The following is a 25,813-nucleotide window of genomic DNA, read 5'->3' on the forward strand; positions in this document are numbered from 1 at the left end:
GATGCTGCTTGGCCTGCTGTGTTCATCCAGCTCTACACCTTGTTATCATCAATCTGTATGGAACACTGCTCATAACAGGCCTCCAGTCTGAAAAACAACTCTCCATCACCACTGTTTCCTGCCATTAAGCCAATTTTATATGCAATTGGCAAGCTCACCCTGAATCCCATGTGATCTAACTTTACTAAAATCGATCTACCCATGCAGAGCCTTGTCAAAGGTTAAAGGCAAATTATGTTATAACCAATTTGACAGAATTCTTAGAGGAAATGAATGCAGTAGTATGTGAACATTAGGAAGGTATTTAACAAATTGTCTCACACTAGGCACATTAAAATGGAAGTATATTGAATTAGGGACAACTGATCGGTTAAAAATACAAATTGGTTCAATTATAGGAAGAAATAGGGTGAAAGATGGATATTTTTCAGACTGGCTATTTTATGGTGGTTTTTCCTCTGTACTAATTTTGGTTCCCTTTCTCAAATATACTATGATTTAATCATGGGTGCAGGAAGCAGAAAAATTTTCATATGGCACAGAACTTGACAATGCAGTAGATTATGGTGAAGATAGTTAGAGGCTTCAGAATGACAGGTGGTGAATTGATCAAAAGCATGGCAGATGGAGGTCAATGTGAAGAAGTGTGAAGTGATGCACTGAGAGGACTATGGAAAGGCAGGATCTTTTAAATTGTACAATTCTGAAAAACCTGGATGAGCAATTAAACCTTACATAGATATCCTTTTAAAAGTAGCAGGGCAACTTGGTAACGTGGTTTGAAAAGAGCACGTGGACTACCTAGGTTTGTAAATGGAAGCAAAGAATATAAAAACAAAGAAATCACATGAGCGGAGGCAAAAACTGTTAGCTAAAGTATTGTGAGAAAGTAGGAACTGCTGATGCCGGAGTCAGAGATAACACAGCAGGCCAGGCAGCATCAGACGAGCAGGAAAGCTGACGTTTCAGGTTGGGAACTTTCTTCAGAAAATGGCTAAATGGTTAGCTAAAGTATTGTGGCTGTTTCTGTGTGTCATGCTTCAGGAAAGAAGTACTAATCTTGGAAGGGGTATAGATGGGATTTATCTGGATGTTTCCAGAGATGAGGTTGCAAAATGAGGCCTGTTCTATAAACAAGGAAGGTTAAACTGCAGCCTAGAAGTTGTCAAAATGCTGGAATCTTGATAGTGGTGAAGTCCTAGAGCTTGAGTGGAAGTGAGAAGTCATTTTACTGAGCTTTTTGGGATCTGGGCCACCTTACTTAAAGTGGTGGAAGTTGATTTGTTAACTTTAAAAGCACCTGTCCAGGTACTTGCGGCTTTGGAACTTGCACATGTATGGGACTAAACAGGGCTACTTTTTCAGAAAGAGTCAGCATGGCTATGATTGTTTGAATTGAATCTTCTTTGCAGTAAGTTTTTATGATTCTAACATGACCCATTCTTAAGCCTACTTGGAAACTAGGGGCAATATACTTTACCTTCTAAAAAAAAAAAAAAAAAATTGTAAGAGTAAGCTCTTCAGCCCCCTTCACATGTTCCATTATTCATTCAGATCAAAGTTAATCTGTACCTTGTCTCCGTTTAGGTACACTGGCTTTATATTTCTTAATACCCTTGTTTGATAAAGTACCAAGCTCAGTATTTGAAATTTTCATCTGATATCCTCAGGACATCTTGAACATTGAATTGCTTTAAGTTGAACACGTGCTAATTGATCTCAGTTATCAGTCTTGTCTTGCTTTCCAGTCCAGTGCTCAATGTCTCTTAATAGAATCATATGAATGGTACATATACCACTTTTAGGTGATTCTAGGTTATTTCCAGTGCTTAATACTCTTCCTGTGGTTGTCAGCAGCCTGCTAAAATAGCCCCTGACTTGGTCACTTATTGTGTTCTAAAGTAAAACATTAATTGGCTTGTTTTAACATTGGTTATTATCCTTTCCCACTTTCATGTAATTTAACAAGAGGAAAGTCACCTGCACTTGCCTAGCCCCTTGATCCAAAGTAATCCTTCTGTATTTGAGCAGCCTGTTCCCAGTTATCAGTGATCTCTTCAGTTGACTTTCTCAACTTTTGAGACCTTGAGTATTGCTGAGAAAAAACACATTTTGTTGAAACTTCTCGTCTTGTGGTCACCAGACTATTTTGTAAAAATACCAATTCGAGGGGAAAACCAACTTTAATGGTGCACAAAAATCCAAAGGACTATGGATGCTGGAAATCAAACAAAATCATAAATTGCTGGAAAAACTCAACAAGTCTAGCAGCACCTTTGCAGAGAAAGCAGAGTTAACATTTTGAGTGCCGTTAGAAGAAGGGCCACTGGTCCCGAAATGTTAATTCTGTTTTCTTTCTGTTTATGCTGCATGTGAGGAGAATGCTGATTGGTTGGCAAATGGATTCTAATTGATAGAGGTGTTGTCATTAAGTATGCACCTCTTAATATTGATTTGACATATAACAGCTAGGTCTTGTTAAACTTTTGAGCCAGGAAGGTTGACTTGGGTTAGTTAGGGCATTACCCTGTAAAATGAACCAGCGAATGGCCATCGCCTATTTTGTTGAATTGTAAGAGGTATAGATATTCTTATTCTTTATTCATTCACGGGCTGAGGGTGTCACTGGCCAGGCAGCATTTGTTGCCCATCCCTAAATTGCCCAGAGGACAGTTGAGTCAACCGCATTGCTATGGGTCTGGAGTCGCATGTAGGCCAGGTAAGGATGGGCGTTTCCTTTCCTACAGGACATTAGTGAACCAGATGGGTGTTTTCCTGACAATCGACAATGGATTCACAGCCATCATTAGACTCTTAATTCCAGATATTTATTGAATTCAAATTCCACCATTCACCGTAGCAGGATTTGAATCTGGATCTCTGGATTAACAGTCCAGTGTATATGTTCTTTCTGTCTGCAAAAAACGGGGCCCTCTGTATCAATATAAGTACTTTTCAGTAATTGCAAGTGTGCCACACAGAGTCTGACTAGCAACCCTACCTTGGTTGTCTGTGTTGTTCTTTACACATTGAAGACTATTCAGCAAATGTTGTCCAATTTCAGAATTACTTCTAATATTGAATATTGTTGTGGATTTTGCAAGTGCAGTCTGCTTGGGAGCCATCAGGACCTTACTTGTTTGGAACAGATTATGTGGTTTGATGTATGTGGGACATAAGATGCCAGATACATAGGTCATTACTATGCAGCAACAGTATGAATGGTTTTTGCCACTAACGAGAACCTGTTGTCAAGCCAGAAAGATAGTCTGCCTATGACACAAATGAATAATATAGTATATGAATTTTGGTGCTGGTGTGACATTAGATATAAAAATCGTATGTCACAAAGATGGGAGGATCCAAATGTCCAACTCCTAACTCGCACATTCACAACAAATCTTAAGTAGAAAATACTTGGAAAATACTCACCCGATCTCTAATGTTCATAGAGAGAGAAAAGTGCTGTGTAACACTTCATTTTGATCACCTGCCATCAAAATGTAAGACGTGGCCTGGCCTTTCAATTCTTTCTAGCATTTCCTGTATAATTGCTTTTTGACACTGTAGACCTACTGGTTAGTGAAGTGATATCTTGGAATAAATACATGCTGCAGGTAAGTTTTCAACTAAGTCCACAAACTTTTCAAGTTAGTACCTGTGCAGCATGTCTTTCTGGGTGCATGTGATTTCCAAAGTCAGTGAAACACACTGCTTTAAATCTAATAAGGGCTGGTAAACTGATCACTCCTATGAAACTGCTTTAAAATTTCATATTGACAGTTTCTTATGGGTACAAGCATTCTTCATTGCACGTACAACCATTCAGGTTTCATTAGACCATGCTATGCCGTACTAAATTAGGAAAAGGATATTGCTCAGTCAGTGTGAAAAGTACTTGTGATCCTGATTTATTTCAAATACTTCAAAAACTTTTAGGTAGGGAACATTCTGGAAGCTGACTACTTCAATAATCTGCAGTCACTTTCTACATTGACACTCCCTTGTGCCTTGCTGTCCTGAATACTTCAGGAACTGTCTTCCCAGACCTCAGGGTTGCATTCCACTCCCATGTTCCTAGCATCTTGTGTGTTTCCAGATCAAGCTACCACTCTTCTGACACATCCCACTATTCTGTTGTCATTGCTTTTCAATTTCTTGTATAAACATATTCTGAACTGAACTAAAACAAAGAATTGGGGATGCTGGAAATCTGGATTTTAAAAAATAGAAATTGCTGGCAAGCTCAGCAGATCTGATCGCACCTGTGGAGGGAAAACAGAGTTAACGTTTCAAGCCCAGTAGGCCACCTTCAGAACAGTTTGTAATCCATCTACTAACCAGTGTCAAAATGTCGCAAGCTGCCGGACCAGCTGACATTCTCAGCTAACATTAATTCTGCAGACCAGCATCTTTTTCAATTTAGCACTAACAAAATGCATACATTCCCTACCCACCAAAATATCCATTAAGCTGTGCACCTTCTGTGCAGTACTTTTAAATATAAAAGATAAAATTGAATACCTGAGCAATGAGAATGCAAAACTTAACAAGTTACATTTAAGGACGTTGTGTAATTCGGGCATTAAAATACTACTGATGCTCTTGGCACTAATTTAAAACTTCAATTTGACTCATTCAATTATCATTCATGACTGGAGATTATATTACATGGTAAAAAAACACTGTCTTCCTTTAATCTCTCGAGATGTAGGCCTCACTGACAAGGCTAGCATTTGATGCCCATCTGTAATTGTCCACAAACTGACTGACTTGGCTGTTTCCTTGTGTAATCAAGATTTAACCACATTGTTTACTGTGAGTAAAGCCATAGCAATACTGGAAAATAACTGCTGACAACATAGCTCATCTTCTATAGAATGTTTTCTTTTTAAACCAAAACTTAATTAGAGGGTTAGCGTAAAGTTACCCTTTTTAGTTGCTGAAATTAATGCACAGAGACAGCCTTTGATGTAGTGCCAATTTGTTGTAGTACTTTCGAAGCTGGATTAGCTGTTGTATGTAAGTAAATGTGGAAACCATTTTATGTTGAGCAATGTCTCACAAGTAACAAAAGAATACATGGCAAGTGGAATCTGTTTTTGTAGATGGTTTTGAGGGAAGAATGGTGTTAGACCAGGAGAAATCTGTTTTTCATGGATTCTGTGATGGCCACCTGAAAAGGAAGGTGAACTGTGTTTAATACTTCATTTGTCAGGTGACACCTTCAGTTGTGTAGTTACCCCTCAGCTCTGCACTGAAGTGCCATGTTTTGATTTATTATTTTTGTATGTATTGAGATAGTGAAAAATATTGTTTTGTGTGCTAACTAGACAAATCAAGCTTTAAGTACATAGTTCAGGAATGCAGAATATAGTATGATAGTTACAGAGAAGGTGCAGAGAAAGAGCAACTGTAATATCAGAGGTCTGTTCATGAGTCTGATAACAGCAAGGAAGAAGCTGTTCTTAAATCTGTTCTTAAATATGTAGGGGGAAAGAATCTCTTCTAAGTTCAGTTTTCTTTTGTTTTGTTTTTCTGCATCCCCCTCATTGCTTTCACTACATAGTAAATCAGCAGTCTTTCTTTACCCTTGTAATCATTGGCTACTCTCTATTAGAGTGGAGCCTGTTATTTGACTTATTTACTTTCCCTTGTACTGTACATGTTGTTCTGCACCAAAAATGAGAACCCAATGATGTCATCCTTACCTGGTCTGGCATACATGTGACTTCCAGACCGACAGCAATGTGGTTGACTCTTAACTGCCCTCTGAACAATTGGGGATGGGCAATAAAAGCTGCCTAGCCAGTGATGCCCTCATCCTGTGAATGAATAAAGGGGGAAAAAAAAAAGCATACACATGGACGCAGCTGCAGATGTGCAAAGAAACATTAATATGATTTGTTGAGGCAAAAACTGGGAAGGTAGTTCAATGGCCTCTGTCCACGAGATTTGTTGAGAAGGTCCTTTGCCTTTCTGGCACTTGCTTCTCAATCTTTGTCTCCCACAAACCAGTACTTGGTGAGAGAGTGGCAGCTTCGCAACTTTGAGTCTCTGATTTATTGTCAACAGTAACAAGTTGCATAAACTGGTGAGGGAAGATAAATGCGTGTTCTTCAGGCTTTAGGTGTTTTTTCACTGTAGAGTAAAGGATGCCCATCAGCCTCCTTTCTGGAGGACTGTAGGGCCTCTGGGTATTTTTGTTTATATCAATAAGCTGTTTGACTACCTGAGAGCCAGTCACAGTTGTTGACAGGCTGAAGGCCTTTGTCATCTATGGCTGGTCACCAAACCCCACACTGGTCAACTACTTACTGTCAACTGAATCTCATTTTATGCACACTCCTTGGTTCCCTTTTTATTTGCAACTAAACATTCCCCCACCCCTACACCCCACTGGTTGAACAAATGATAATGTAACCAATGCTTAACAATATGTGCAGGTAGCTTGCTTTTAAAAGTGCAGCAATCCCTTACTTTTTAAACAGTCCTAACCATTTCAGTCCACAATGAAAAAGGCAAAAAAAAAAGTTTTTATGAATTTCATTTATTCTGGTTGGCGGCAGTAGGTGTGGGTTTGGCATTGGAGGAGCAATGTGAAAATTAACTTTAAGAATTTAGATCTTACCAGAAATCTGCTTGCTGCAGAATTAATTGGTGGGTTTATTTTCCTACTCCTGATCTATATGTATTACCTCTAAAACTTTTCATCTCTTCATTTCAGGCTCTGTCAGATTTTTGACGTAGACAACAAACAACAGCAATTGTTCAGAACATTCAGTGGTCTGGAACAGGAAGCCAGAAATCTACAGCAAGAAGTTATTTCATTAAAGGAACAATTGGGAACAACCCAGCGTGAGCACTCTTACCTTTTGTCTGCACTGGAGTCCGATATTGAGAGACTCCGGAGTGTTATGTATTCCAGTTCCAAGCAGCTTCTGCTTCATTGTGAGGTAACTTTCCATGTGATCTATTTAATTCTAAACACCATGCTCAGTTTGTCTGTGCGTACAATTTTGATCAGCATAGGAGAAGTGGTTGAATTGGCTAAGTGTGGCAAAATGGTGGGGACAGTTATTTGATATCTCCATCCAAAAGCCATTGTGAAGTGTTCTCTAGATTTGAATGAAAATGTTTCAGAAAATTTGGATGAATATCAGGAATACATCCATTGATTCTGCAGACGGATCACAACAGTCTGTACCTTGCAAAATTTCTACAGAGTCTAACTCCAATGGTTATGCAACCAAGTAAACTTAGGAAGGGGCAGTTACACTATAACTTAAAACTTGAATCCTAAACAATGACTTTGTCATGGATAAAGATTGATAGTTAAGTTGTTTACTTTTAATGATAGATGCTGAAAGTAGAACAAACATTTTTTGAAGAAATAAGGTTCATTGCTTGGATATTAATGAACCCATCATTTCCCATTTAGACTTTAATATTTTATAACTATAAGCAAGTCCCAGAGTGTCAACGAAATTTCCATTTCTGTTCCTAGGCCTGTTTTTATACACAGGCGACTTTGTTAGCTCTTTTCCTATGGCGAAGTGTAAATTTTCATTACAATAGTTGATGCAAAAATAACCAGGAATCCTGTATTTAAGGAAGTACTGTTGCCATTTAGATACTAATTTGACAATGAATATTCTGTGGGTTTCTGTTGGTTAGGTTCTTATACTCAAAAGTACATTTTGTATGAAAATTTGAAATGAGTTCCGAGTACCGTGAGAGAATAATTTGTCTGAACAAAACCAGTAATCGGTTTATAAATTGCAGTTCATTTTACCAGAAGTGTTTAAGGACGTTGATCTCTATTTGGGAACATCCAGATGTTACTTTGTTACTAAACTATTTTTTGAAAACTTGCTAACTTGACTGCTATTTAGTTTGCATATTGTCATTTTCCTACTGGGACATGATTATTCGCAAAGCCAAGCACTTGGAACTAGTTTGCTCCTTGTGCTTCACTCTCTCTATGTAGATGTGATTCAACATCATTTTTAAAAAAAAAAAGACCCTAATCTAGGTGGTTAGAGAAGCTGCTGAGGTGGGGACAGGATGGAGAAAAGACTGGTGTAATTTTTCCGTGTTTGTGGTAGATTTCAGACATTTTGACCTAATAGTGTTTGATACTTGTGTGCACACCCTGTCTTTCTGTTCTTCTGTTTGACCATGCAAATTGACCTATAGAAAGTTCTAAATGCATTTTGGATAAGTGAGCAGCAAAATGTGACCGGACTAACACTGTTTAAGTACATATTTCCACTTTTTAAAAATTAGTGTTTTAATTAGTTTTCACTGATACCAATCTAAACTTTTATTGTCTGTTTATTTTGAAGGAACTGTCAGAACCTCTTCAAAGATTAGAATGTCAACTGCAGAGACTGCCCCAAATTATTGGGAATATAGCTGATAATATTAAATCAAAACGGCAAATTCTGGCAAGCAACTTGAGTCTTCAAGGCGAGAGAGTTCTATATGTTTATTTCTTCCAAGACCCTGATAAATTGAAAGCAATTGTGGAGAATCTGGAGAGGAAAATTAGCACTCAGAATATTGGATCAGAGAGCTGATGTGTGCCAGGAAGCAGAAAACGTCTCTAACACATGGTTAAATGCTTCTGGGGGGGGGGGGAAAAAAACCCACCTCTAGATGGTTGTATAGTAACATTCAAAAATGTGGAGGAAGAAGTTGTTTCTGGGGAAATGTGAATGCTGATTGAACATTTTATGCTCTTAATAAAATATTATTCTAGCACTATTTTTAATTGTTTTGTACGTATGTGTAAAATATTGCAGGCCTTTTTAACCAGAGTTTATACTTTATTTTTAATTTACTCTTAAAATGCAATCCTGGAATCTCCTTGTGGTGATTTGGAGGTTTCAGCATCCTGTCACATTACACTACTAACCACAGAAAAGTAAATTATGTCGGATCAAAACTTCTGATGTTCCTATATTCTCAAATCTATGTATAATTGTCTCTTTCAGTGATTATAGTACAACAAAATTAGCAGTATGCAGCACATGTTGTACCCTAAACTGTCACAAAACATTTCGTGTGTAATGAACGACTGAAGTGTACAGCTGTTATAAAAGCAAATATTACAATTAATTTGTGCACAGCCATTACATTTTGATAGTGTTTGGAGCTCCATGTTGGGTTGTCATATAGAAAATCTACTCTTGTTTGCAATACTCTCTGGCATTGAGGAAATCTGTCTGGCGATCAAGTGAAGCCATGTTTTAATGACTTATTTTGAAAGAGCACTCCAATGGGTGAGAATTCCTTCATTGCTGCATTGAAGTGTGAGGACTGAGCTCATTACCTGCAAATCTGTGGGTGGAGTTGAGCTACCACTTTGATTTCTTTAATTTATTAACATCTTTGACAATAAATTTGCAGATTATAGTAATCAGTTGATTTCGCTTCTAATATTATTGAAATTTTTCAGCCTAAAGATTTTCTGACTGTCCTAATTGTGTATTTATCATATTTATGTATGATTTTAAGGCCCAGTTATAATTTTTAGAGCCGGTTTTAATTTAAGTATTTTGGACGATTGGATGCAATTTTCTTGAACCTTGCCTCTATTCCTTCTAGCACAAAGACAAAGAAGAAGAGGTTGAAACTTGTTCGGGTCTGGGATTTCCAAAAGAAATCCCTGGAGGCAACTTTGTTCTGACAATCCAGTCAGCAGTAAGAATATTTGAGATCCACAACAGCAGACCTTGGCATCTCCAGTTTCCTTGATATTTTGTTGACAGTTTTGTTTTGTGAGCAGGTAGTGTAGTGATAATGTCGTTGGTACTAGTAATCCAGAGGAATTAACATGAATTTTTCAATTTGTTAGGAAAACCATTGGGGGAAGGAAATTGGCTATCCTTGCCTAATCTGACCTATATATGGCTCCAGACACACACAAGATCAACCACATTGCTAACTGGACTGTTGAAGTATAGTGAACTAGTCACTTGATTGCATCAAGGTGCTAAAGGAAAGTTTTTTTTTTAAAAGGAATGAAAACAGAATGCTTAGTATCAGCCAAGACAATGGAAGTGACAACAGCAACCCCAACTCATCAACCCTACTAATTCTTCCTTACTGACATCTGGGGAAAAACCAGTAGCAAAATTTGAGAGAGCTATTCCACATGCTAGGCATGGAACAGCCTGATGTAGTTTTGCAATATTCTAAACTCCTTCATTATCCTTGGGTCTGTAGAAGTGGCAGTAAGTCAGAATGGAATTGCTAGAGAGGCCTCAACATGACTCTGACTCCGTGAGGTTTCATTTTGTATCAAGTGAAACATGGATAAGGAAATAGTCTGCTGATTACTATCACAAATGTGGGGAACTAATTAATTAATATTCCTCTTTGCAGCAAATGACTTTGAAAGAAGCAGTAAGGGTGACAGGGCAAAAAATGTTTTCTGGGTGAGGAGTTTCAAAGTCGGCTGCCACCTGTGGCTTGGTAACAGCTGACCAAGCTAGTTGAGCGCTTAATTGCTGTACTGAGTCTACTACGGCTGATGAGGAAACCAAGAAGAGGGAAAAACCTACTTGTTGGCATGACCAATCTGTCTGTTGCAGTTTCATCTGTTCAAGGAAGTATTGGTATGAGTAACTAGCGCACAGTCCTTGCTTAGCCAAAGCTCTGTCCTCCTATTGAAAATGAAGTTCATCACCACCACTGTACTGAACAGGAGAGATTTTGAACAGTTCTACAAAATCAAAACTGGACACCCATGAGACACTGGGAACCAGCACCAGCAGAATTGTATTCAGTTACAATCTGAGACTTTTTGTTACCTGGCATATCCTCCACTCCACTGATGTTTGTGATGGGGAACCAACTCTGATTGAATGAAGACTGTAAGAGAGCGTACCAGGAGCAGCACCAGCCATATCTAAAGCGGTTTGAGTTAGTGAAGCTCCAACACAGAACTATTGTGTCAAATTGCTCTATTGCATACTACTTCTGCTTTGTGATGGCACAACCAACATTATGGCATAGAGTACAAGAGCAAAGAGGTAATGTTGATGTTGTACAGAGTGTTGGTTAGACCACAGCTGGAGTATTGTGTGCAGTTTTGGTCACCTCACTGTATGAAGGGGGTTATGGAGGAGGTTCACCAGGATGTTGCCTGGATGGAACAATGGAGCCATAAGGAGAGTAGATAGGCTTGAATTGTTTTCTTTAGAGCAGAGAATAATTGGGAGGGACAGGGGATATGATTGAGGGGTATGGATAGGGTGAGCAAAGAATAGCTGTGCCCCTTTGTTGGGATAATAGGGTAAAGGGCAGGAGATGGAAGGAATTTTGAGAAAAATCTTTTTCACTTGGGCTGGTGGAAATCTGGAATGCACTGCCTGGGAAGGTAGTAGAAGTCGGAAACCTTACAATCTCTTAAAAATATATTGATTGTTTTGAAATGTTCCATATCCTTAAACATTATGACAAGTACAGAAAATTGGGATTAGTATGCCTTTAGTGGTAGTTATTATCTGTGCACACTCAATGGGCTGAAGGGCCTTTCTTGTGCTGTATGACTCTGATGATTAACTAACTGGAGAAAGAACCTCCACAAATATCATTATCTTGCAAGGTGTGACAGATCAGCGCATCAATGCAAATGACAAGACTGAAGCATTTTAAACTTTCACAGCCAGCATAGCCTATGGCCTAGTAGATGATCGATATTTGCCTGTCTCCTGAGGTCCTCTATCACTGCCAATTCACTCCACATGATATCAAGAAAAACCAAAGGCACTAGATACTGCAAAGTTTATGGTCCCAATTTAACTGAAAACCTGTGTTCCAAAATTAGCCCTGCCCCTAGCCAAGCTATTCTAGTATATTATAGCTCTGGCACTTACCCAGCAAGGTGGAAATTGCCTGAAAAACTCGAGCTCTACCACCCAGAAGGACAAGGATGGAAAATAACCCACACACCATCTTGATTTTTGGAACTGTATTACTGTTCCCTTAATTGGCTGGGTAAAAATCCTGGAACTCCTTTCTTAACAGAATTGAGGATGTACCTACACCTAATGGTTAAAGTAATTCAGGCTCCACCTCAAATGTAATTGGGATGGGCAAAAAATATTGTTCTCGTTTGCAATGCCTACTTTCTGAACAAATTTTAAAAAGTAGGTCCTCCTAGTGTTGTCTCCGAATTGGAAAGTGCTTTTCGGCTGTGTAAAAATAGGTTTCTGTAAACATAAAAGTTTGCAGATGACACCAGAATTGGAGGTGTAGTGGACAGCGAAGGTTACCTCAAGAGTACAATGGGATCTTGATCAGATGGGCCAATGGGCCAAGGAGTGGCAGATGGAGTTTAATTTAGATAAATTTGAGGTGCTGCATTTTGGAAAGGCAAATCAGGGCAGGACCTAAACACCTAATGGTAAGGTCCTGGGCAGTGTTGCTGAACAAAGTGGCTTGGAAAGCAGGTTCATAGTTCCTTTGAAAGTGGACAAGATAGTGAAGAAAGCATTTGGTATGCTTGCCTTTGTTGGTCAGTGCATTGAGAATGGGAATTGGGAGGTCATGTTGCAGCTGTTCGGAGATTGTTTAGGCCACTTTTGGAATACTGCATGCAGTTCTGGTCTACCTGCTGTAGGAAGGATGTTGTGAAACTTGAAAGGGTTCAGAAAAGATTTACAAGGATGTTGCCAGGGTTTGAGCTATAGGGAGAGGCTGAGTAGGCTCGGGCTATTTTCCCTGGAATGTCGGAGGCTGAGGGATGACCTTTTATAGAGGCTTATAAAATCATGAAGGGCATGGATTGGGTGAAAAGCCAAGGTCTTTTCCCTGGGATGGGGGGCTCCAAAATTAGAGGGCATAGGTTTAAGGTGAGAGAGGAAAGATTTAAAAGGGACCTAAGAGGCAACTTTTTCGTGCAGACGGTGGTGTGTGTGTGTGGAAAGAGCTGCTAGAGGAAATGGCATTTAAAAGGCATCTGGATGGGTATCTGAATAGGAAGCGTTTAGAGGGATATAGGCCAAATGCTGGCAAATGGGACAAGATTAATTTAGGATATCTGGTTGGCATAGACAAGTTGGACTGAAGGGTCTGTTTCCATGCAATATATCTCTGACTATATACAGCTACTGCTCCAACCAAACCCTACTGCAAACTTGATTTTGTTTTTTAACTGAGAGATGGTTCCAAAAAATTAATGGTAAGTTAGATGTCTGATCACTGTCAGACCACACCTAGAATACTGTGAACAGTTTTGGTTCCTTTGCTTATGAAAAGATATAGTGGCATTTGAGGCAGTCAAACAAGGTTCACTAGCAACAAAACCAGAAGTTGCATGGAAAAGCTCAGCAGGTCTGGCAGCATCTGTGAAGGAAAAGATCAGAGTTAAAGTTTCGGGTCCGGTGACCCGAGGTTCTGAGGAAGGGTCATTGGACCCAAAACGTTAACTCTGATTTTTTTTTTTTTCTTCACGTGCTGCCAGACCTGCTGAGCTTTTCCATGCAACTTCTGTTTTTGTTCCTGATTTTACAGCATCTGCAGTTCATTTCGAATTTTATTTAGTAAAGTTCACCAGGTTCATTCTGGATCAGTAGGGGGAATCCAGGGTTATGGGAAAAAGGCAGGAAAGTGGAGTTGATGGTTATCAGATTAAATGATGGGCCAAATGGCCAAATTTTGCACCTTAGTCCTGCAATAAGCTACATTATTTTAAAATAAGCTCATTCATTTCAATACAATCCAGTTGCAGTTTTGCTTGGTTGTCGAGGTATGAGAAGGAAAGTGTGGAGTCTTTTATTTTAATATGTTCATTCTTGGAATGCTGGCCAGGCCCCCATTTACTTCCCATTCCTAATTGCTCTGGATCTGAGGAGCTTGTTTGGCTGTTTGAGGGTAGTTTAGATCTAACCACCTTGCCATGGGCCTGGAGTTGCACATAGGCCAGATGATGTATGAATGGTTATCCTTCTCTAAACAGGTTGATTAGTAAATATCTTTGGGATCCCCTCTGGAGCATGTGAGACTTGAATGCTGGCCTCTTGGCTCATAAATAGGGGTGCTGCCATTATACCACAAGATCTGTACATTTCTTCAGATCATAAAATGCCAGCTAGGTTCATTAATGACAATTCATGGTGTTTACATGGTTGGAATTAACCTAGCATTTTTTTAAAATATCTAGACTTTGTTGAATCTGAGTTTTACTATACTGTGGTGGATTTGAACTCATGTCCCCAGAACATTACCACTACACCACCCTATCTCAGATGAGCTTGTAGAAGATGTAATAGCTACTTGTGTAGCAGGCAAAGTAATTAGTACCCTCAACCTTTAATATGTGTCTGCTATGTTCCAGTCTAATATAGAGATCATCTTGTAATGGTCATTGTGCTGCATTTTAATATGCAATTAAGCTATCAGTCACTAGCCCAGCAATTTAATTTTCTTTCCTTTGTGCACAAATTATTGCTGTGCTTCAGTTTGAGTTGTTGATGGCAGTCTTGGTCATTGAGGGAGCAGACTGCTTCTTGTACTTGTCGGTGTGTTGATGCCCTCTCATGGCTGGTTTACTGATGCTGGTGTGGGGGATAAAAGTACTGAAAGAGATGAGGTGCTATCTTGTGCTGGTGCACTCTTGATGTTTCCCATCTAAAGTGACAAAAATGTCACCATTTTGTAGTTTTGTTTCAAAAGTACACCCTAGAATAAATCTGGCTGTAATGTATTACAGGTGTGCAAGCTTTTGCAAGAATGAAAATTGGGACAAGATGCAAGAGCTGAAACTTGCTAAGTCTGTAGGAGAACCCTGCATCAGAGTAGATGATACTATGTAAACTATATGATACAGTTGCAAGCATGCAAGATCAGACAGTGATAGACCCTTGGAGGTGGCTGAGCAAGTTAATTAAGCTATTGGTATGGGATCCTTTGTGCTTTAAATGGAAATGCATAGTTCAAAAATTGACTAGTTAGGCACCTAATTGACTAGTTAGGCCTGGGCTGGAGCATTGGGCAAGATTTTATAGACCCTCCCAGCTATGGTTTTGGTGGGGCAAATAAAACATGACAAGTGGCTATACCACTGCCTTCTCACTGCTCTTGAATCATTCCCCATTAAACAACAGGTGTACAAGCATCAGAATTGGCAGCCCAATTGCCATTTTTAAAAAAAAAAGCAATTGAGCTGGTCAACACAGGAGAGGAGAGAGAATGGCAAAGTGGTAATATCACTGGATTAATAATTCCGAGGCCAAAATGTAGCGGATGAGTCCAAATTCCACCACAGCGACTGGTTGCTTTTAAATTTGGTTAGTTAATCTGGAATTGAGTGCTCTTGTGGCACAGTGATGGTCTACCCTACTCTGAGGCAGAAGGCCTGGGTCAAGTCCCACATGTTCCAGATATCATGTAACAATATCACAGAACAGGTTGATTGGAAAATGTTGAGTCTGGGATTGCAAATAAATCTCAATAGTGGTGACCACCTCAACTATAAACAATTTTTGTTTTTAAAAAAAAAACACGTGCTTCACAGATACTCCTTAGGGAGTGTGGTTGACCATCTACTGTGTTCTAAAATGGCCTGTAGCAAGCCATTTTGTCATTAGAAATCACCAAAAAAAAATGCTGGCCCTGCCAGTGCCACCCATGCTTCAAGAAATAAGTTCCGAATATTACGTTGTCCATTCTGTAATGTGGTTGATGTGGATAGACAGGTTGGAGTGCGAAGGTGTTTCTTTTTTTTAAAAAGTACTGCTTTGAAAACATGTGGATGACTTCCCCTCCATTCTGGAAGGTGTTCTGTGTATGTCAGGGCCAACATGCCTCTTCAGGATTTTAACTCCCTTTGTTCCTCCTCACCTAACCTCCCAAAAATCTACTGCCTATCCCCCTGCCCAGGCTCTCTTGTCCCACAAGCACAGTGATCTGAAAAGAATCCTTCTGCATTGTATGACTCGTAGGGAAGGCAACAATGCCTTAGGTGATGTTTCAACCATGGACAATATTCTTGTGTATGAACTCTTCATATAAGTACACTAAAACTTTCAATTGTAAGTTGCAGATTGTGTACCCTTGGGTATATGTTTATACAAATGAAGAAGTAGAAGTTCTGTAAGGTTGAATTGAGTCAGTAATGTAAATGAACAGAAACTACTGGCATGCGTAGTTCAGCACAGTCTTGATGATATGGATACAACATACATAGCCTTGCCACACCTCTGTAGAAATCATAAATAACTTCAAACTTAATACACTATAGTTAAATACTTGTTTTATTTTGTTTGCCACTGAACAGTGAACAAATATGTGAAACTGCTGTCATCTATTAACAAATAGATCTAATTCCATTTCACTTTTAGTTATTTCAGCAAAGGGCATTTGTATTACATTTTTCTTGTATACTAAATTACACCTTCCGCTGCTTTCCTCATTTTATCTTGCACATATTATAGCTTCCTGGCTGCATTCGCAGATTCGATTGCGCACTGCCCTCACTATTGCTTCCTGAGCCATTCTCCAGTTTCATTTTATTAGTTAAAGTAGTCATGCTTTTGTAGAACTGTTGATGCATTTTCAAAGACCACTGTGAGACCAATCCTAAAAAAGTCTGAAGGCACTGAACAGACAATTTCCTGTCTCTAAATCTGTGCTGGCCTCTACATGATGTGTGCCTTGCTTTGATTGTATTTTGATCTATTCTATCTGACAATGGTCACATCAAAACTTCTTGATTCAAGAGGTTGCAGTGGTTAGTTTTCATTCTGTACAGTATTTGGTATTGTCAAATGACCTGTTACACATTCTGCTTCTCAAAATTGCAGAATTGTTACAGTGAAGAAGGAGACCATTCTGTAACCCGAATGGTCTTTACCTCATAACCTGGTGTGTTCTACCCTTTAAAATAGCATTCTAATTCTCCTTTGAATGCTTTAATTGAATCTGCCTCCACCGTACTCTCAGGCAGTGCATTCCATACTTAACAAATTACTGAGGGATGCTTTTGATTCTTTTTACCAATTGCTAATCTGTGTCCTTTTGCTTTCAATCCCTTGATGAGTGGGTAACAGTTTCTCCCTACTTACCCTGCAAGACCTCTCATGATTGTGAATACCTCAATCAGATATCCTCTAGGATAACAAGGTGTAGAGCTGGATGAGCACAGCAGGCCAAGCAGCATCAGAGGAGCAGGAAAGCTGACGTTTTGGGCTTAGACGCTTCTCCCACCTTTTCTAAGGAAAACAGCCCAAACTTCTCCAGTCTTACCTTCATAACTGAAGTTCCTCTTCCCTGGAACTATTCTCATGAGTAGTCATCTACACTTTCTCCAATGCCTTCAGATTCTTCTTTTGGCTAATATACAAAGTCATCTTTTGTGATTCACATCTAGTTGTGTATTTTCTAATTTGATACAAACACTGAAAAAGGAGGTGAAGCACTAGAACTGCTTTCTGTGGTTAACTTTTGAGCAGAGGTCTACTATGTAGTTGTATGTTCACCTTGTCCCTTTTGGATGCTATTTCTCTGAACAACACTTATAAGTCATGGCTGATGTGTGAAGTTGCTGAATCTTTTTGGAAATTTTGCATTTTAAATTTTTTCCAACTTTTTTTCCACTGTTTGCATCCTCGTAACTTGGATGCTGATGAGTTTGATGTACTTATTAATTATTTGCATATGGTAAAGAGTGAATGAATTGATCACAAGGTCTAAATTTATTTACACAGTAATCCACTTTGGTTTATAGAGAATTCCTTTGCTCCCTATCTCTTGACACAGCCACATAAAACTAAATATATGATGGAATCAAAGAGAAAAGTCAATTATCTGCAAATGAGATGTAGGACAAATAGACTAAAGATAGTTCAATCCCCACAATGTATTTTACAAAGAGTTTGTAAATGAGTTTAATGGACTCAAACTGACAACATCTATATCTATGGACTTTAATAAAAATGCAGATTTTAGTAGACCTTTCATTTCTAGTCTGTAAATTTAGGAGACTGGTATTGTAATTATTTGTAAAAGTAAATAGTAATTAACCTAATTGTACAATCCTTTTATTATTTTATACTTTAGTTTAATTTTGCCAATTTCTATGTTTGTTATGCGTTATGATTATTTTTATTTGTATCATCACTACATTGTCAGTTGCGTCCATGATATATGTTTATAATCTCACTCACCAGAGGGAATGATGTTTATTGTAAGCTCTCATCAACGTAGAATCCCTACAGTGCATATAGAGGCCATTCAGCCCATCAAGTCTGCACCAGCCCTCTAAAGAGCATTCCTCTCCATCCCTGTAACCTAGTATCTATCATGGCTAATCTGCCTATCTTGCACATCTTTGGATTGTGGAAGGAATTGCACGCAGACACAGGGAGAACATGCAAACTCCACACAGACAGTCACCCAAGGCTAGAACAGCACCAGGAGCCTGGGTTGATGAGGCAGCAATGCTGACCTCTGTGCCACCATGCTGCCTCATAGTTGTGTACTTGTGATTCTCTGTCCTTCTTTCTTTATTTGTGAACCGGCCATTTTGGCTTTCTTAATCTTTGAATTTCACTCCCTACCTGCCGAATTTCACATAGAGACCCATACTGAATGACTAAGTGACTGGGCCCTGCCTTGTACCTTTCTCGTTTATAGTTAATGTCGAACTATTATCATAAAGTGATGTACTTTTTGTCCTTATTTGTTTGGTGATATTCTTTTTGTCTTCTGTCAAAATGGAAAAAATGTTAAAACTAACATAATAAAAGTGAAAAAAATTGCTCCCTGGTCAGCTGTTTGCCTCAAACACAAACCTCCCCATTCATGGTAATGATACTTCCTGAAATTATTTATGGAGTCTTATTCAGCAAAAGCAAGTCCATAGCTTCATCCCTTTCTGTGACAATCTTGGTGGATTTAGTTACTAATGATTATTGCTAGTCGGTAATAAAAGAACTGCCTCTGATATTATTAAGGAATATTGTGTACAGACCCAGAAAATACTTTACGGTTTTCAATTGGTTTTGATAATGCTAGCAAGTTTTTAGTTATTTTGTAAGGCACAATTAAAAATATTTAAAAAAAATACTGATTATGTTCTTAATCATGAATTGTTTTTCAGATTTTTTTTAACACATTCAGGCTCATGTTCTTTATGAGGGATTATGCTGGGTAGACGCAGTTTGGTGATTAATAAGGGTAAAGTCACTATAGTGTTAGCAGACAATAGGGTTGCTCTCAGGTGAAGGGAGACGCCGAGAAGGAGATTCCTTCATGGTAACCTCAGACATTGGCATCACAAGTGTTTGTTGGCATTACAGACCAGTCCAGCCAAATGAGCTAAAGTGATGAAGACCTTTGCTTGTGGAAAGACCCTGCATGTGGAATATTTCAATGTGGGGAAGATGATGCCCTCTACGTGGTTCTGGCTGGCCAGGGAACACTCCCACTCTTGTCATCTGTGTATCAGAAGACTTTATAATTTGGTTGCTTGGTCACATCATGGCACCTTCTTTGGCCATCAGCTTCTGAGGTGCAACTTGAACCTGGAGTTCGAGGTAGAGAACACTACCCATTGCACCATAAGACAGAAACATAGAAGATAGAAGCAGGAGGAGGCCATTTGGCCCTTTTGAGCCTGCTCTGCCATTCTTCACGGTCATGGCTGATCATCCAACTCAACAGCCTAATCCTGCTTTCTCCCCATGACCTTTGATCCCATTTGCCCCAAGTGCTATATGTAGCCGCCTCTAAATACATTCAATGTTTTGGCATCAACTACTTCCTGTGGTAATAAATCCACAGACTCACCACTCTGGGTGAAGAAATGTCTTCTCATCTCTGTCCTAAATGGTCTACTGTAACCATTCTAACACCTCCTATGTGACTGAAAAAATTCTCTACCCTTTAGCATTTTTCAATAATTTGAACATATATTATTTAATAATTTGAACAATGTTAGCACAGGTATATATGCTAATTAAACTTTATAATTTTAAAGAAATCAGAAAGGAACCAGTTTGTAAAGCATTAAAATGATTTTCCTCATCAGTGCTTGTATTGTTTTAACTGTGTTTTATAGATGTACATGAAATTTTATAGGGTGTTTAGGATATTCTTAGAAATTGTTCTATTTCCTATTGTGATTCAGCTACTTGGGCCAGATATTTGCCTTAGTGTCTTATTTATCTTGATTAATTCAAGTTATTAAAAGAACATGGTCCAATAACTAAATAGGAAAAGACAATTTTTGAGTTACTAATGAGTCAGTTCAAATGTTAACTTTTGATATAAATTAAACTGAAGGATTATCGGTGAGATGTATTGTGTTGAGTAATAAATGCAACTTTCAATTTGTGCTTAAGGAAAGAATGATTTTTGGAGTATTTGGAGTCGTGTCAATGCATAAAATAGCAAGGAATCTTAAAAATCTGAGAACAGTTAGCATTTATGACTTTCTGTTTCTGTTTGGTTAGCATCTAGGTTAAAAGATGGCGAGCAGAGAGTCTCATAACTGGTGTGCTGGATTGGATCTTTACTGCAAGCAGTTATCTACACAGGCTCAGCAGATTATCAAAGCCATTCGATATGAGCATATGAGGAGAATGCAAAACCTTGGAGACAATAAATGCTGTGAGTTGTCACAAGGGGTCACTAGTGAGCCAACTTTGATTTTTTTTCCACAAATGCACAAAATAAATGTCCTTCTATTAAATCAGGTTTACACTTAAGGAGGTACGGCAGGATAACAAAAAGCATTTGTTGTATGTGCCCTGATTTCCTGGAGTTGGAGCTAAATATTCTGATGGAAGACTGTAGAGCTTTGTATTTATTCTCTCACAGGATTTCGGTGATGCTGTCAGGGACAGCATTTATTGCCTATCCCCAGTTGCTCCTGAGAAGGTGGTGGTGAACTGCCTTCTTGAACTGATGTAATTCATTTGCTTTAGGTACAGCTGCACCCATAACTACCTTGACTCTATCTCCTCTCACCCACCCTCCTGCAAAAATGTGATCCCTTGCTCCCAGTTCCTCTGCTTCCGCCGCACTTGCTCCCAAGCAGGAGTGTTCCACTCCCGGACATCCCAGATGTCTTTCTACTTCAAGGGGGCAACTTACCCCCTCCATTGATTCATAATGCCCTCAACCACATCTCTTACATTTCCTGTACTTCTGCCCTCAAACCCCCTCCCTCCAACAAAAATAAAGACCGAGTCCCCTTGGTCCTCCCATACCGCCCCACCAACCTCTACATCCAGCGCATCATCGTCTGTCACTTCTGCCACCTGCAATCCGATCCCACGACCAAAGAGATATTTCCCTCCCCACCCCTATCTGCCTTTTGTAGGGACTGCTCCCTCTGCGACTCCCTCGTCTGCCCCACACTCCCACTAACCCCACCACACCAGGCACCTTTCCCTGCAACTGCAGGAAGTGCTACACCTGCCCCTATACCTCCCCTGTCACCTCCGACCAAGGCCCCAGACAATCTTTCCAAATCCGACAGGGATTCACCTGTACATCCTCCAACCTGGTCTACTGCATCTGTTGTTTCAAAATCTCCCAACCCCGTCCTCATTCTATGTCCAACCCTCCCTCTCATCCCTGCCTCCTTGACCTGACACTGCCTGTCCATCTTCGTGCTCACCTATCCGCATCACCCTTCCCACTGACCAATCTCCACTACCCCCTACCTGTATCCACCTATGACAATCCCATCTACCTTCCTCTGGCCCCAGCCCCCCCTTATTTATTTCCAAGCACCCTTCCCGCACCCCAGTCCTGATGAAGGGTGTAAACCCGAAACACCGACTTTCCTGCTCCTCTGATGCAGCCTGACCTCCTGTGTTCCTCCAGCTTCACACTGAGTTGACTCTGACTCCAGCATCTGCAATTCTTGCTATCTCCAGTGTTATTAGGGACGGAGCTTCAGAATTTTGATCCAGCAACACAAAGAATGGTGATCTATCTGAAATGTTAAATCTGTTTCGCTCTTCACACTGCTGAACATTTCCAGCATTTTCTGTTTTTATTTCAGATATTTAACATCCGGATCATATTGTTTCTGTGTTGATTATGGGTGTCCATGTTGTGTAAGCCTGGCTAAGTTCCCTCTCTGATGTAAGCTTATGAGATCAAGGCCATTCCTGCATTTTAGACAGTAGCAATGTACAAAAGAGCACGCTGTCTATTGGCTTGCCCCAAAGGATTTGAACAGATGGTCTAGAATGACTTATCTTGTGATACTGAACAATTGTGGCATTATTACGATGAGCTCAGGCCGTATTTCAGATGTCTGCTGAAGATTGTGTTGTTCAGTTTTTAAGAAAAGTTGAATCTTTTGTCCTGGAACAAGATCCTCAGCTTTCTATCACCACCCCAATGTTTGTCTGTTATCTCATTATTGCTTATTGCTACAAGCTGATTACCAGCTGATGCACCTCCAGCCTGGGCTAAACCAAAGAGCTGTGATAAGATGCCTCAGTATTTAGAGTAGAGAAGGAGGTTAGCTTGCTAGAGGTCCCAAGGAAATTAATAGTGGATTAGAGACAGTGTGTAAATAAAATTAATATAAGTAAACGATTGATAAAGAGAATACATAATATATAAATAAAATATGTATATAATGTGAAGCAAAATTTGGGATCAAAAGATATAGGGAAAAAGCAGGAACAGGGTATTGAGTTGGATGATCAACCATGATCGTGACAAATGGCAGAGCAGGCTTGAAGGGCTGAGTGGCCACCTTGTGCTACTTTCTATGTTTCTATGTTTGTCTTGTATAATTAAATTATTTATAATTTTAATAGGGAAGATAGAAACAAAATAATATAAAGCATTGGAAAGATACCAATACCAGAACAGGAGTAGGCCATTCAGCCTTTCCCATCATTCCAGATTGGGATGTAACCAAAAAGATTCATGAGGGCAGAGCAGTAGACGTTGTCTACATGGACTTTAGTCAAGCCTTTGACAAGGTTCTGCATAATAGACTAATTAGTAAAGTTAGATCACGTGGGTTTTAGACTGGGCTTGCCGATTGGATACAAAATTGGCTTGGTAATAGAAGTCAGAGGGTGGTAGCTCAGAGTTTTTTTTTGGACTGGAGGCCTGCAACCATTAGTATTCTGTAGCGATTGGTGCTCAGTCCGCTGTTGTTTGTGATTTATATAAACGATTCGGATGAGATTTTAGCAGGCTTGGTTAGTAAGTTTGCAGATGACACCAAAATTGATGGTATAGTTGACAGTGAAAAACATTATCTAAGATTACAAATGGATCTTGGTCAGTTGGGCCAACGGGCTGAGGAGCGGCAGATGGAATTCACTTTGGATAAACGTGAGGTACTTCATTTTGGTAAGACAAGTAAAGCAGGACCAGAGGAGACCCCCTCAAATTAATTAAGAAGGTTTCTTCGACCCTAATGTTTTCTTATTTTGAAGGTAAATGTGAGGTGCTGTGTTCCAGATGCAATTTGATTGGTCAAACATCTTGAAGTCAAGCAAAACACAATTTATTCAAACAATACAGTTAAAATGCAACAAAAGAAAGAGGAACTTGGATTAACTTAACTTGGAAAACTTAACAGAATAATAGATTGCCTTACTACTAAACAGTAACTGTTCCAGTATAGTAACATCCCGTAAACACACCCTTGGCAAAAAGCAATTTCAGAAAACAGATTGTCTCACATACAGTTCTCTAATTTAGGAGGAAAGAGCATCAAAAAACAAAGCTGAGCAAAAACTCAGACAGAGTGTGGAGCAGTTGGGAGAGATTCAATGCCTTCTAACCCTGCTGAGACCCTAGCAACAACTGCCGAAAGCTAACTAAAAATCCTGGATGTGTGAGAGCTTGACCACATTCACTTAAGCTGCTTCTGTTGTTCCAACTTAAAAAAAAAAAACAAGGCCTCACAACCTGTTTATCCAATCAAAGACTGCTCAGCACCTGTGACCCAATTCTCTCTAAAAGAAACCTGGACAAAACACACCTCCTAAAACCACAGTGTCATCACAACGGTTCATGGTAGGGTCCTGGATAGTGTTGTTGAATAGAGAGACCTAAAGGTTCAGGTACATAGTTCTTTGAAAATTGCACCATCGGTAGACAGGGTGGTTAAGAAGGCGTTTAGCATGACTGGCCTCATTGCTCAGAGCTTTGAGTATAGGAGTTGGGACATCGTTTTGAGGCTGTACAGGATGTTGGTGAGGCCGCTGTTGGAGTACTGTGTACAGTTCTGGTCACCCTGAAATAGGAAGGATAGTATTAAATTGGAGAGGGTTCAGAAAAGATTTATCAGGAAGTTGCTGGGACTAGAGGATTTGAGTGATAAGGATAGGCTGGATAGAGTGGGACTTTTTTCACTGGCGTGTAGGAGGTTGAGGGCTGACCTTACAGAGGTTTATAAAATCATGAGGGGCATAGATAAAATTAATAGTAAGCATCTTTGCCCTAGGGTTGGGGATTTCAAAGCTAGGGGACATATTTTTCAGGTGAGAGGAGAAAGATTTAAAAGGGAGCTGAGCGGAGGTCTTTTCACACAGAAAGTGGTTCATTTGTGGAATGAACTGCCAGAGGAAGTGGTGGATGTGGGTACAGTGACAACATTTAAAAGACATTTAGATAAGCACATGAATAAGAAATGTTTGGTGGAACTAAGTGGGACTAGTTTAGTTTGGGAAACATGGTCGGCATGGATGAGTTGGACCGAAGAGTCTGTTTCTGTACTGAATGATTTTATGGCTGATTTTCTCTTCAAAGCCATTTTCCTTCATATCCCCTAAGGCCATTAATCTCCAGAAACCTAATGATTTCTGTCTTGAACCTAATCAATGGTTCAGCTTCCAGAGCCCTCTGGGGCAGAGAATTCCAAGGATTCACCACCATCTGAGTGAAGGAATGCCTCCGTATTGGTTCTAGAGTACTGGGAAAGGAAAAGTACTATTTAGATTCACTCTGTCAAATTGTGGAAGAATTTTACAAGTTTCAATTAGATTGCCTCTTATTCTTCAATCTCTAGAGAATACAGACCCAGTTTTGTCAATCTATCCTCACAAACAATCCTCGACCCAGAGTATAACTCTAAATGGGGTGCAGGAGCAGAGGAATATGGATGTGTATGTGATAAGTTATTAAAGATGTAAGGACAGGTTGAGAGGGTGTTTAATAAAGCATACGGTATCCTGGGCTATGTTAATATTGTCATAGAGTAGAAAATCTTATGTTGAACTTCATTACAGTCTTGGTTCATGTGGAGGTGCTGGTGTTGGACTGGGGTGGACAAACTCAAAATGACTTCATCTGATGAAGGAGCAGCGCTCCAAAAGTTTGTGATTTCAAATAAATCTGTTGCACTATAACCTGGTGTCGTGTGACTTCAGACTTGGTTCAGACATTGGCAGAAGAGCTGAATTCCAGAGGTGAGGTGGGAGCAACTGCCCTTGAGATTAAGACAGTATTTGACTGAGGATAGCACCAAGAAGCCCCTGCAAATCTGGAGTTAATAGCAATTAGGGTTACTTCTCCACTGGTTAGAGCCATACCTGGCACATTGGAAGAAGGTTGGGTTTGTTGGAAGTCTGTTGTCTCAGCTGCAGGCCACCTGTGCAAGCAATCGTGAGGGCAGTTGTTCTGATCAACCTGTGCATACTTGTTATAACACATACCTGGGGTAGGTGGGATATGAACCTAGGCCTTCTGGCTCCGATGTAGGGACACTGCCACTGTGCCACAAGAGCCCTGAGTTCCTCAGTGCTTATTGCTGCCTCAATGCTGCCTCATTAATGACTTACCCTTCACCATAAGATCAGCAACTGAT

General features: G+C 39.7%; 1 protein-coding gene across 1 annotated transcript in view; it reads left to right on the forward strand.

The window, feature by feature from the left end:
* The window catches only part of haus3 (HAUS augmin-like complex, subunit 3), a 23,306-nt gene extending 14,537 nt beyond the window's left edge, over positions 1-8,769 (forward strand). Inside the window, exons 4-5 of the mRNA XM_048594132.1 lie at positions 6,728-6,956; positions 8,349-8,769. Of these exons, the coding sequence (XP_048450089.1) occupies positions 6,728-6,956; positions 8,349-8,582 (463 nt within the window). The 3' untranslated portion in view covers positions 8,583-8,769. The remainder of the gene's footprint in view (positions 1-6,727; positions 6,957-8,348) is intronic.
* Positions 8,770-25,813: the final 17,044 nt, after the last annotated feature.

Source organism: Rhincodon typus, chromosome 3, assembly GCF_021869965.1.
Source record: "Rhincodon typus isolate 14 chromosome 3, sRhiTyp1.1, whole genome shotgun sequence".
NCBI lineage: Eukaryota > Metazoa > Chordata > Chondrichthyes > Orectolobiformes > Rhincodontidae > Rhincodon > Rhincodon typus.